General features: G+C 34.8%; 1 protein-coding gene across 1 annotated transcript in view; it reads right to left on the bottom strand.

Moving 5' to 3' along the window:
• Nucleotides 1-13,661, bottom strand: part of LOC149743962 (uncharacterized) — a 119,443-nt gene that overhangs the window by 97,851 nt on the left and 7,931 nt on the right. The window contains exon 3 of the mRNA XM_089905928.1: nt 12,933-13,023. Within this exon, the coding sequence (XP_089762054.1) occupies nt 12,933-13,023 (91 nt within the window). The remainder of the gene's footprint in view (nt 1-12,932; nt 13,024-13,661) is intronic.

The raw sequence follows: 13,661 nt of genomic DNA, 5'->3' as shown, positions 1-13,661 counted from the left end.
TCTTTTTTGGATTTCCTTCCCATTTAGGTCACCACAGAGCACTGAGTAGAGTTCCCTGTGCTATACAGTAGGTTCTCATTAGTTATCCATTTTATACGTAGTATCAATAGTGTATATATGTCAATCCCAATCTCCCAATTCATCCTTATACTATCTTTAGTAATCAAGACTGTGTGGTGTGAGTGGAGGAATAGACACATAGGCCAATAGAAGAGAACAGAAAATCCAGAAATAAACTCACAAATATGCCCAAATGAGTTTTGACAAAAGTGAAAGGAACAATTCAATGGAGAAAAGATAGCCTTTTAAACCAATGGTACTAGAGTAATCTGATAGGTTAAAAAAAACTGGGCCTTGACTTGTCACACATCTTACATAAAAATTAGTATTCTGGTTGTGATATTGTACTATAATCTAAGATGTCACCATTGAAAGAAACTGGGAAATGAGTACATGAGACCCCTCTGCATTATTTCTTATTACTGCTAATGAACCTACAATTACTTCAAAATGAAACTTTTTAAAAAATTTAAATAAAACATTTAAATCCTAAATAAGATCAATAGTCTGAATGTTGATTCATAGTAAAGCCTTTGTCAGTTTGGTGCTTGTGCTATCAACAGCAAGGCAGACTGCTATGATCAGGTGAAAAAAAGAGATTACTGTGTGTAGCCTCTCATCCTATAATACCCCACTTGAGTTCAGACCTAAATAGAAGAGAGTCCTATTTACCAATCAGCTGCGGGAACACATACTGTCTATATATATGTATATATTTCATTTTTAGGAGATTAAAGAAATTCCTAAGCTATAAAATCAAAACTATAGTGCTTAGGACTCAGAATGTTATTTGCTAACTTCAGAGTTTATGAAGATCTTTCATTATGAGCTTAAGGGAAGAAAAGAAACTAATATGTAAATTAAGCAAAAGAAAGTTATGATAAAAGAAAAACAAAGAGAAAACCCAACAGAGAAGGTAATAAAATTCCAGTGGAGATCATTACAGGTACTTTTTAGAAATAAAGGTAGTAGAACATAATGATAAGCATGATTTAGAACTGAAAAATGTTGAGAATAAAAGCAGTACATGCAATTTTTAAATGGCCAATATAACCTCCAAAAATGACAGAAACTGAGGATGGAAATTATTTTCCAAATATAATTTTAAATGATTTTTTACCAACTGAGGAAATCCTTTCAGCTTAACATTCTCCCTCAAAGGGCATTTGGATTTGAACTCCTAAAGATGGGAAGATAATTGGTATTTTATTGCTCAATATGTTTGCAACCATAATGATGAAAATATTGTTTATTTACTTTCAATTTTGAGTCAATCTTCAGGCCACGGAAAGAAGATGCTATGTTTAAGGATGGAATGAAAATCCAAGAGCTATGATAAAAATGTAACTTACACAAAGCAGATTGTGAAGAATATTGGGTAGAGAAACAAGGGCATTAAAATTGTCATATAAAGTATGAAAACTGAATTAAAGGACTATAGAAAAATGAGTTTAATTACATTGTTTATACTAAAGATAATTGACAGAAAAACCAAAAGAATAACATAATTGACTAAAACAGTTGGAGAAGAGGACCTGAGTGAGTTAAATATTTATATTTGATATTGGGGGAATAATAAGTGTTATCTGATATTAATAAATTCAGAAAATATATATTGTTTGAGAAGGGAAATAACCAAAATATAAACAATTGTGAAGAACTTGTCTGGAGAGTAGACTTAGAAGTGAAGAAGTGATCTGACTCTGTTGATATTTAATATAAAACATTCTTTAACATGTGATTTTTTTAATGAGCATATATTACTTGATAAAACCAAATACTTTAAAACTACAACCCTACTTACTTATAAGTGATAGTGATTTATATGATACGAAGGTGCTTATTGTTGAATTGATATGAAAAAATTTAGAATAGAAGCAATTACCAAACTAGAATCATGCATGTAAACATTTTTTCTAGCATTTTTTATGTGTTAAAATGTGTTATTTTTCTTTGCTTTATACTGTTGAATTTGAAATATCACCCACCCAAGGCTCTTCGTTTCTCCCTAGTTACTTGGCTAGCGGCTGCTTCTATTTGCAAGGACATATCATGTGAATTACAAGGAAGTAAAATAATTGGCCTTCAACTAGACTAAATTTTCACCAAGTGGATTATTGTGCCCTGATAATGCCCACAGTCTAAATGACAACACTCAAAACTCAAATGTGTTCTTAATTATAATTTCCAAGTTAGGAAAATTGTGTTTTGTATAAAATATTATTTCATTAAATTAGCCACAATAAAAAATAAGAATCACCTTTCATTGGGAATATACAAGAGTAAGTTTCAAATAATTTTATCATGGAAAGTATTATAATAATCATTTCTAATATTTACAGTTAAGAATCTTAAAATCCTTCTGGCTTTACTTTCAAGAAAAGTCATCAGCAACATTTAAAAATGTATGCTTGTGAAATAAATCATCCAATTACTCTATTTCTATGTTTAAATTCCCCAGTTCTTCTGGCAATAGAATATAAGTCACTGAAGCTTTGTTTCCAGTGGAAAGTGGCTGGTACCTCCAATCCTACCCCAGAAACCCACATTTATATAATCTGCAATAATTATCCAGGTATTTTTAGATCACTTCCATGGCTTTAATATTTACTTGTCATGTTACTTATTTTCACAGCTAGGCATCACATCACCCGTCTTTACAAATCAATTTATTACAAATTAAAGGATATAATCCTTCTTCTCTGACTAGTTTTCTACAATTTCTTTTTCCCAGCAACAAATATAATTAAAAATAATAATTGATCATTTGTTTTAACTTGTCAGTAGAACTTACCATTTCCTGGTAAGGACATCTTTGTTAAAATTGGATGATTTTTAAATGTGTCAAAATGATCAAGATAATAAAGGTCTTGAAATATTTGCCTTTTTGAATTTAGAAATGTAAGCTATGACAGAATACAATTTCTTTCTGTAAAACACATACAAAAATGAATAGCACGTTTCAAATAGTTAACTGTTATTTCACAAGGATCATAAAAATTAAATAATTAGATGAGGAACTCTGTTCCATTATTCAACAGGACAATTAGCTCTATCAACATTTACAAGTTTTAAATATAGATTTATAATGCAAATATATTTATAATGTATTTTTATTTTTTATAGTGTATTTTTTAAATCTTCAATTAAAATCAGTAATCAAAAGAATTTAACATTAATGATAATAAAGCATTTATTATAATGTTTCTTTTATTCTTCAGTTATACTATTTCAATACTTTAAATACATGTTCAATTTTATTACCATATTTATGAATTAAAAATCTTAGTTTTGCTTAATGTCCTCCACTAGCAAGAAAACAAAAATTGAATGATACATTTCCATTTACTTATAACTTGAATTCTTTATAAATAATTTTATTTATCAAATATAAATAACTATGATTATAAATATAAGGTTTCAAAAAATGAGAAAAGCGAAGGTACAGTTCATGAATTTGTGCTAATGACAGTTAATTATGCTTAAAATTTACTGTCAATTTGAACAAAAAACTATCACAAAAACAAAGTAGGACATTATATAATGATAAAAGGTCAAATCACCAGGAAGATATAACAATTACAAATATATATTCATGCAACATCAGAGCACCTAAATATATAAAACAAACACTGACAGAATTGACTAGAAAAATAGACAGAAGTGCAATAATAGTAGACGATTTCAACGTCTCACTTTTAAGAATGGAGAGACAGTTACCTTATAGGGAACAATTTTTATGAGTTTTTCTTCTCTCCTTCCCTTATTTATTTTTGCAAATATAAAAAAAAAGCACAAACTGTGAAATAATAAAGAAAAGAAACAGAGATGAAAGAGAGAGAAAGGGGTGGAAGGAAGGATGGAAAGAAGGAAGGAAGGAAGGGAGGGTATCTTACACAAAAGGTGACATACTATACACAGTTTTCTGCAACTTCCTTTTATCACTTAACAATTTATACTCCAAAATATACAATATATAATCCATTTAATCCATTTTGTAGAGATCTTCCCAACTGCTTTGCGCAAGTACATAGTAATCCACTGTGTAGATATATTGCAGTTTATATAACTGTTGGATTTTGGTGTTAGAATTTTGGATTTTGAGGGTGATTTCTATTTTGTTACTAGTACCAATAATGTTACATTGAAGAACATTTGATACATGTCATTTTTTGGATCTTTGGAACAGATTCCTGGAAGAGGGATTGATAGATCAAAGGCCAAATACAGCTATGATTTTGTTAGATATTGATAAAATCTTCTCCATGGATGTTGTCCCATTTTACATTTTGAAAACAAAATATTAGACTGCTTTTTCCTCCTTAGCCTCACCAACAGAGTGTTATCAAACTTTTCATATATTTCAAATCTTACAGGTGACTAATGGTTTTGGTTTTAATTAGCATTTTTCTCATTATAAAGATTATTTTCTAACAAACATTGTTCCATTGAAAATATGAAACCTACATTTCGATCTGAGTAGCCCAGGGAAGTATCCTGGGTTAATGACATAAGTGGCTATTTAGTTGTAATTAATTAGGTTAATCTGAAACCATCCATTTTACTCAGGACTGCAGTTTAAAGAGATAGGAGAAAGAAAGGCAGAACAGAAGAAAGGGAAGGAAAGATGGAAGGAAGGAAGGAAGGAAGGAAGGAAGGAAGGAAGGGAGAGAGGGAGGAAAGGAGGGAGGGAGGGAGGGAGGGGTGAATTAAGCTAGGTCTGAATTAAGACAAAAAAATATATGAATAAATGGGAAAGAACTGCTTAAATCAATGTAATTACCCTTGTTTGCTTGAAATCTGTGTTATAGTTTGAAGTCTGTGCCATACCTACCTTGTTAAAAAAACACTAAATTTACCTATTTTGCTCATATTCATGTTTCTCATAAACTCTGACCAGAAATTACAAATTTTAAAGTTTTACCGCATTTCAGCAGTAAACTACGTGCATAACCTCAGAAATGGATTGATGTCTCTTGTTAACACATATTTTGTTCATCATATGCTGGGTAGGAGCTACATATTAGTATATATGCTCAAATTTTTATTGCATTTAACACACCAGAAGGGACATTATACAACTAATAAGAAGTGAAGTCCATATTAAGTTATTTGATCAAATATGTTTCATGAAAACTGCCTAAGAACATCAAAACAATTAGTCAAACCCAAAATTCAATCTGAGTTAGCATTCATATTCAAAGATTTGAATTCAAAAGTAAGTTCAGAGACCAAATATTATATTTTGATTTGTTCTGGAGTGGCCATCTGCCCATATGAAAAAGCTACTGCAACCGTCTGGCAGGCAGTTTAAAGAACCAAAATAACTACTCTGTGCAGGTCAGGTTCACAGGCATCTGGGTGTTGACTTGGAAAGCACAAAAAGTAATAATCACAGCACGTGGTACTTTACCGAGTAGCCAGCCAAAAGTGTCTGTCTAAATAGTCAAAAAATTTAGCTGTCATAAGAATCCTTTGAGGAAACTTTATAAATACCTATCAAATTTCAAATATCAGTGGCCAACATTTTTAAAAACACCATAAAGATCTAATAAAATGTTATAGAAAAGTTATAATAATCCTGAGGTACCCATAATTTATATCCTGGCACATTTAAAAATGTTCCTTTTGTTTAAAAATGGGCTTCAAAGATATCAATAGTTTTATTTGTATATTTTATAAATATTTGTGTGCTAGTCAATAGTCTGATTTTTAATTGTTTAAAGCAAATCCAATGCCACAAAGAGCTACTTTAGTCATGACTTGCAGGAGTTCAAGGGGAATATCCTCTTTCTTCACCCCTCTGCCCCTCCCCTACCTTCAAGTCTTCTCCTCACAGGTCTCTGCCTGGGAACTGTGGACCTTTGCTGCTCCTTTTCTTGGAAGAGTGGCTGTTGAAAGGAGTTAAATATGGCTCTTGGGTAAGTAAGTCTGGGTTGGAGGGCCATGAGGAAGGGTCAGCAAGAGGACAATCTCCCTCGGCGTCCGGAACTTGTAGAATAGCCTGCAATAGAGTGGACCACCAGCTGAGCTCCTTGAAGTGAGAGCTACAGGCTGGCAGGGAGAAGGGTGACCCCAGTGTCAACCAAGAAAAGTTAGATATGCACACTGATGCACACTAAAGGTTGACGACAACTGAGAACATCTGTCTCAGACTCTCCTGGAGGCATTCACCAAAAATAGAGTTACAGGACCTTACACCTGACCAGCTGGAGAAGGGGTCTAGTAATTGCCCTGGTTATCATGCTTGTCATGATTTTTCAGCACATAAATGTTTGAGAATCACTGCCATTTTGAATGTGTGTTTCACTTGTCTGTTTTTCCAGTGGACTTTACCTCCTTGCAAGGAAGGTTTGTGAAGATTTGTTGCTGTTGTTTGCATTATTAGTTTTATTATGCTAATTCTAGAATCTCTGGGGCATAGTGCAATCTCTGGCAGGAAGTAATGGCTCATTAAAACAGGTGTCCCAAAAGTCTTAGTAGAACTTCAAGATTAATTCCTTCAGGAAGAGGTAAAATTGTCATTAGATGCAGATGATATGATTCTATATATAGAGAACCCTAAAGACTCTACATGAAAACTACTACAACTGATAAACGAATTCAGCAAGGTAGCAGAATACAAGATTAACATACAGAAATTGGTGGCATTTCTTTATGGCAACAATGAAATATCGGAAAGGGAACGTAAAAAAACAATGCCTTTTAAAATCACAACCCCCAAAATAAATACTTAGGAATAAACCTCACCAAGAAGGCAAAAGACTTATACGCTGAGAACTGTAAGACATTAATAAAGGAAAGTGAAGATGATTCAAAGAAATGGAAAGACATCTCATGTTCTTGGGTTGGAGGAACTAATATTGTTAAAATGCTCATACTACCCAAAGCAATCTACAGATTTAATGCGATCCCTATCAAATTACCCATGACATTTTTCACACAATTAGAACAAATAATCCTAAAATTCATACAGAACCATAAAAGACCCAGAATTGCCAAAGCAATCCTGAAGAAAAAGAACAACGTTGGAGGCATAGCCACCCCAGACTCAGACAGTACTCCAAAGTCACAGTAATCAAAACAGCGTGGTATTGGCACAAAAACAGACATATGGATCAATGGAACAGAATACAGAGCCCAGAAATAAACCCACACACCTCACTTAATCTTTGACAATTAATCTTTGACAAAGGAGGCAAGAATATATAATGGGAAAGAGACAGTCTCTTCCGCAAGTGGTGTTGGTAAAGTTGGACAGCCTTATATAAACCAGTGAAGTTAGAACACATCCTTTCACAAATGAACCTATCTACACACGAAAATAAACTCAAAATGTCTAAAGACTTAAACATAAGACATGACACCATAAAACTTCTAGAAGAGAACACAGGCAAAATATTCTGACATAAATCATACCGATGTGTTCTTAGGTCAGTCTCCCAAGACAATAGAAATAAAAATGAAAATAAACAAAGGGGACAGAATCAAACTTACAAGCTTTTGCACAGCAAAGGAAACCATAAACAAAATGAAAAGACTACCTACAGAATGGGAGAAAATATTTGCAAATGATGCGACCAGCAAGGGCTTAATTTCCAAAATACACAAACAGCTCATACAACTTGATGACAACAAAAGCAAACAACCCAATCAAAAAAATAGGCAGAAGACTTAAAGAGACATTTCTCCAAAGAAGAAATACAGATGGCCAATAGGCACATGAAAAGATGCTCAACACTGCCAATTATTAAAGAAATGCAAATCAAAACTACCATGAGGTACCACCTCACACCACTCAGAATGGCCATCATTAAAAAGTCTACAAATAACATATGCTGGAGAGGGTGTGGAGAAAAGGGAACCCTCCTACAACACTGTTGGTGGGAATGTAAGTTGGTGCAGCCACTGTGGAAAACAGTATGGAGGTTCCTCAGAAAACTAAAAATAGACCTACCACATGATCCAGCAATCCCACTCCTGGGCGTATATCCAGACCAAACTATAATTCAAAAAGACACATTCACCCTGATCTTCACAGCAGCAATATTCACAATAGCCAAGACATGGAAACAACCTAAATGTCCATCAACAGATGAATGGATAAAGACGATGTGGTACATATATACAATGAAATACTACTCAGCCATAAAAAAAAGAATGAAATAACGCCGTTTGCAGCAGCAACATGGATGCAACTAGAGATTATCATACTAAGCAAAGTAAGTCAGAAAGAGAAAGACAAATGCCATGATACCACTTATATGTGGAATCTAAAATATGACACAAATGAACCTATCTATGAAACAGAAACAGAATCAGAGACATAGAGAATAGACTGGTGGCTGCCAAGGGGGAAGCAGGTGGGAGAGGGATGAACTGGGAGTTTGGGATTAGCAGATGCAAACTGGTATATATAGATTGGCTAAACAACAAGGTCCTACTATACAGCACAGGGAACTATATTCAATATCCTGTGATAAACCATAATGGAAAAGAATATGAAAAAGAATGTATATACATATGTATAACAGAGTCACTTTGCTGGACAGCAGTAATTAACACAATGCTGTAAACCAAGTATACTTCAATAAAAAATAAGTTAATTAAATTTTTAAAAAGATTAATTCCTTCAGAAGAACAAGTACTACACATTCACAAAAAAAGCACCCTTTGAAAGTTAAAATTTTTGAATTTCTTTGCCACTTCCTTAGTTTTGATCATTTTGGACAATATACTTTTAATATTGACTTTTAAAAATAATTGTGTTTCAGTGTTTGCTATCCTTAGAGAGGCAGAAACAGATAAGTACAACTAAATACTTATTTTTCAAAAGTCTCAAAAGTATAAGGGAAATGAAAGTAATTATATCTTCAAATGATTTTGGGGTATGTTTCTAATTCCATACTTCTGATGCGATTAAAGATTAAAACTGTATTAAGACATTTGAGACATGCCGCATTGGTATTAAATGAATTTAATTTTGCGTAAAGTGTTAGAAATATTTTCTTCAGCAAACATACCTGCAGATATAAAATCACAACCATAAATCTACAAAAAAGCAAGCTATTGAATGAAATCTGATTGGTTATTTCCCTGCAGTATGGATCTGCTAATAATTTAATTTACTACTTGCTAACAGAAGCCAAAATTTAAATATACATATATATATGTGTGTATATATATATATATATCTTCAATTTTAAATCATTCATATATATGAACAAGTATACATACACATATATAACAATTGTTCATATATATATATATCTATATATATATCTATATATATATAAACAATTTAAAGTAAAGAAAGTACATCTGGTGGCCTATTTTTTCCCCCCGATTTCTAAAGAACACCATATTCTATTCTAGGCAGTGGAATGTCAATCCACCTTAAGGGCTGTTCAATGAGCATATCTGAGAAAGCACTGGTTTAGCCAATGATGTACTTATTGAGGGAGGCCCTAGTGCCACTGTCAAGAGCTTATCCACAGGAGAGATAAGAAGGTACTTGTTTGGTTTGTGAAAAGAAGTAGTGAGGAATGGCAGGTAGCTGCAGGCTGATGACACGTGATGTCCATATATATGTAGAACCAACACGCCCATAATTGCACCCATTTTCCATACCCAAATCCAAAGCCTTTATATCATTAATCCCAGGCAAAAATGGTAAGATTCATGTGTGTTACTATCCCACGGCTTCAAGATGCCTATAAACTCATATGAGTATGTCTTAGTTATATCAGTGGAGGACAAACCAGGCTTCTATCACCAAGCCCCATTCCATAACAGGCAAACCAGTCCAAGACTTCTCTGAGTGCTGCAGGAGAGTCTATGGAAGGGGCGCTCACTCCACTGTGATGCCTAAAATGCCTTTGCACAGAGCAAACATTCAATACATGCTGAGTGAATGAATGAGTGAACTGGTGTCATAAAACAGACTTATTTCAGGGAAATTCCATTCAACAGGCTGGCATTCCTTCCTACCCATCTTAACTGTTAAGCTTGCCATCAGACAAAAATTTAATTATAAAACGTTAGAGCTGAGGAAATTTTAGAAACTATCTACTCTCCAGAGATATACAACTTTAATTTAGTGGTAAAAATCACTAGGAGTGATTTAGGAGTCTATCAGACCTGAGTCCAAATTCCACATCTACCATATTTTGGTGAGCAAATAACTACTTCTGAGGCTCTGTTCCATGTATGCATTATGGGATATCATAATAATACATACATTAATTGTATGACTATCAGGGGATGAAATGACACAATCCATTTGCCATGGTCGGCTAAGTAATTTGCACCAAGTAAGCACTCAAGACATTAGCCAATATTAATAGCGGAGAGATGAAAACAAAACTCTGGGACTGATGCCTACCCTAGGGGCCCCAGTGGTCATAATGACTTTCTTCCATTCAGCCTGCTCTCTTCTCACTAAGACTAAGGAAGAGAAGATGAACAAATTAGGAATAACAATTGGAAAATGGTTTTATACTCCCTGAATGAATGGAATTATAATAAAATGATTCATGAGTTCTGCAGAAATATGATGAGGCTTTAGATCTTTATGTTAGTTCTCTACAAAACCAATTTATGGCCCTAAGATGTACCTTCCCACCCAGCCCCATCCTTACCAGGATCAAATATCATTGTAAATGGAAAAGTCAACAACACATAATCAACAAGCTAAGTTACAAGCCAGTGAAGTCTCGGAGGTTTGATAGAGAAAACTCAGATTTATCATTATATGTAAAAATAAGATGATATGAAGAACTCAATCTAAAAAGTATTACCTGGAGATCTATAATCTCTACAATAGTGCTATAAAAAGTAAAGAGCTAGAAATCTATTTAGATGGTTTTCCTTATAAGAAAGCACTTTCTGTATAACTTTTAATGTACTATTGATGAGAACAATTCAACAAAATTCAAATAAATACCTGCAGATGTCCTACAAGAAGAAGAGAACAGAGTTAGATGTGACAGGGGATAACTGGACTTCAGGATGAGTAAGACCCTATACTTGACCTCAATAAATTAACATGAAATACAGTGGATGAGTCACGTACAGAATGTCAGAATTCTAAAAGGCCAAGCTAAGTACCAAAAGGAACATGTGGGGACTCTTAAGAAGGAAATAAAATATTGGTTAGTTGATTACGAAAAGGCAGAAGGGAGTAGGTTCCCTTTGGCTGCTCTTTGAAGAGATCACTTCCTTTCCCCCCTAGTCCTGAGGCTAGGGTGGCATGGGCAATAGAGGAATGTGGGGACTGAGAATCATTTCTACTCTCACCAGAGTGGCTGGAAGCAGATTTTCTTACCAGGATGTAGTAGTATGCTAATATTTAAGGGTTCTTGAGGTCAGAGAGAAGGGTTTGAATACTCCGGCTCCATCTCTTGCTGTGGGTCAAGTTTCTTACCTTTCCAACACCTCAGCGTCTTTACCTGAAAACTGGGGATGATGATAATGTCTCCCACCTGAGTGGAGTGTGAGAACTACATGATATAGTGCATACACAGGGCTAAATTTGGTGCCTGGCAAACAGAAAGTGCTCAGTACGGCAGGCGAGTGTAGTGACAATAAAGGCAAAGATGACGGGGGTAGTGCCGGTGTTGCTTCTGCCCCCAGAACAGGCTCTGACTGGGAGAGAGTTAAAGCACCTTTGGGTTCATGGGGGTTTATATATAAGCAACGGTTGATCAATGTGAGCTGGTTGTCCAAATGATTATGTGCAATCTAAGAAAAAAATGGGCCTCGGATCTGCTCAGCTACTTAATAATATTAGCAGCGGTAGTAGTCAAAGAAGCTAAATTTTATTACGTGTTTATATGCCAAACAACGTGCTGAACGTTTTAAAAGGATTTACTCACTTATTACAACGAGGCTATACACTAGGTTCTGATAATGTTATTCGTCTCTTTCAGATGTTGAATGAGCCTCAGACGGGTTACAAAAGCACCTAAGATCCCGTTGTCAGTACATGATGGAAATGAGTTCAAATCCAGCCTGTCTGACTTGTTCTTAATCACTAAGGTATGAAATTAAGCATGTTGCCCTTTGCCTGATTCTCCTTCTGAGGCCTGAATATTTCACTTAGCTCTCTGAGTGCAGAAGAGAGAAAATTCTCTCTCCTTGACCCAACTTGGCATCAATATCCAACTCCCCTTCTCAAAATGGGTTGCTTCAACGAGCAGCAATGAATGCCGGGGTCATGGACCAGTCACCTTGATGACTAAGAGTCAGACACTAGGGAAAGAAAATGCTCTGTGACAAACCTACCCTTGTACAGAAACAAGACAGAAATGGGGGAACAGGGCAGAAGATAATGGAATAAGGCATAGGAAAAATAGCACCTGGCATCGTGATAGTAATAATAATAATAGTAGTAGTAGTAATAGTAATAATAATAGACTTTACTATGCTCTAGGCATTGTATTAAGTGCTTGGTGTAAGTGACTTCATTTTAACATTGAAAACAAGTCTATGGGGATGAAATATTATTAACATCATTTTATAGGCAGGAGTATTGAGGTTCAGGTAATCAGGTAAATTGCCCAAGCTCATATGGTTAGCAAGTGGAAAGCAGAGATTGGAACCAGCACCTACACTCCTAACCATTATGCTATAACCATTATGCTGAAGACATAAGAATTCCAATGGTCTTTCCCCATAACCCACTCCTGCACTCCAGACTTAAATACTCCAAGATCAAGAGAGAGCAAGCTTGGAGCTGCCACTCTTCAGTGAGTGTCAATCATTTCAAAACAGTGTATTTGCTAACAAGATGCAGTTCTTGTGATAATCTTCTCAACCAGGTATCAAGAAACAGGAAGCAAAGATTCAAGTAACAGTATGTTCCTACTTACGAGGAAGGTGGGACAGCATAGTTGACACTGGGCTTAACTGTTCTGGAAAACGTGGTCCCAGTAGGCATACACGCTGGTACATTTTCCCCACCTACCAAATACAAAAGAATTATTTCATTTCCATGTTGCTCTTCAAAGTTCCACCTCATTCGTGCCTGTCATTCATCCTCTGGCCTCTTCCTGTCTCCATTTCTGTACAGAAAGGTGCTGAGTCTCTGCTCTCGGATACAAAAAGGGTGTGTTAGGAGAGGGAGCCATGGTACCTCAATGTCTTTTTTTTTTTAATCTTAATTCTATTATGCCAACTCCACTGAACTTAATTAGAGTGAATACAGAATTACACAATTACCCTCTGTTCTATTCTTCAGATGTTATATTTTGATAAAATTTACGACATGCTGCTCTCCCCTTGAACACCAGATGAACACTAGAAATGGATGTGTGTTGACATAAAATCTGTTATAATTACAATTCAAGTATAGCTTACATAATGATAGTGTTAACATAAAATTATAGATGTGTAGAGACAACGTGGTCATGCATTTTTTAGTATAAGTACATGCTTAGACCAATATCTGTTAGCGGAATGAAGATGGAAGAGAATTTTGGTTAAGCCACAAAGGCTGTTTAAGGACTTGCAGATAGCTAAGGGGAACTCAAAGACCAGTAAGATAGTATTTCCCCTGCATTCAATTGCAAATTCAATTGCAAAGTGAAGGGAAGATGTGT

The sequence above is a fragment of the Delphinapterus leucas genome, unplaced genomic scaffold (assembly GCF_059928025.1).
Source record: "Delphinapterus leucas isolate spDelLeu-1000000601 "Yukka" unplaced genomic scaffold, BTC_Dleu_Yukka2 spDelLeu_asBTCV2_sq40, whole genome shotgun sequence".
NCBI classification, from domain to species: Eukaryota; Metazoa; Chordata; class Mammalia; order Artiodactyla; family Monodontidae; genus Delphinapterus; species Delphinapterus leucas.
Note: the sequence above shows the minus strand (reverse complement) of the source record. Positions and strands in the feature narration are given on the sequence as shown.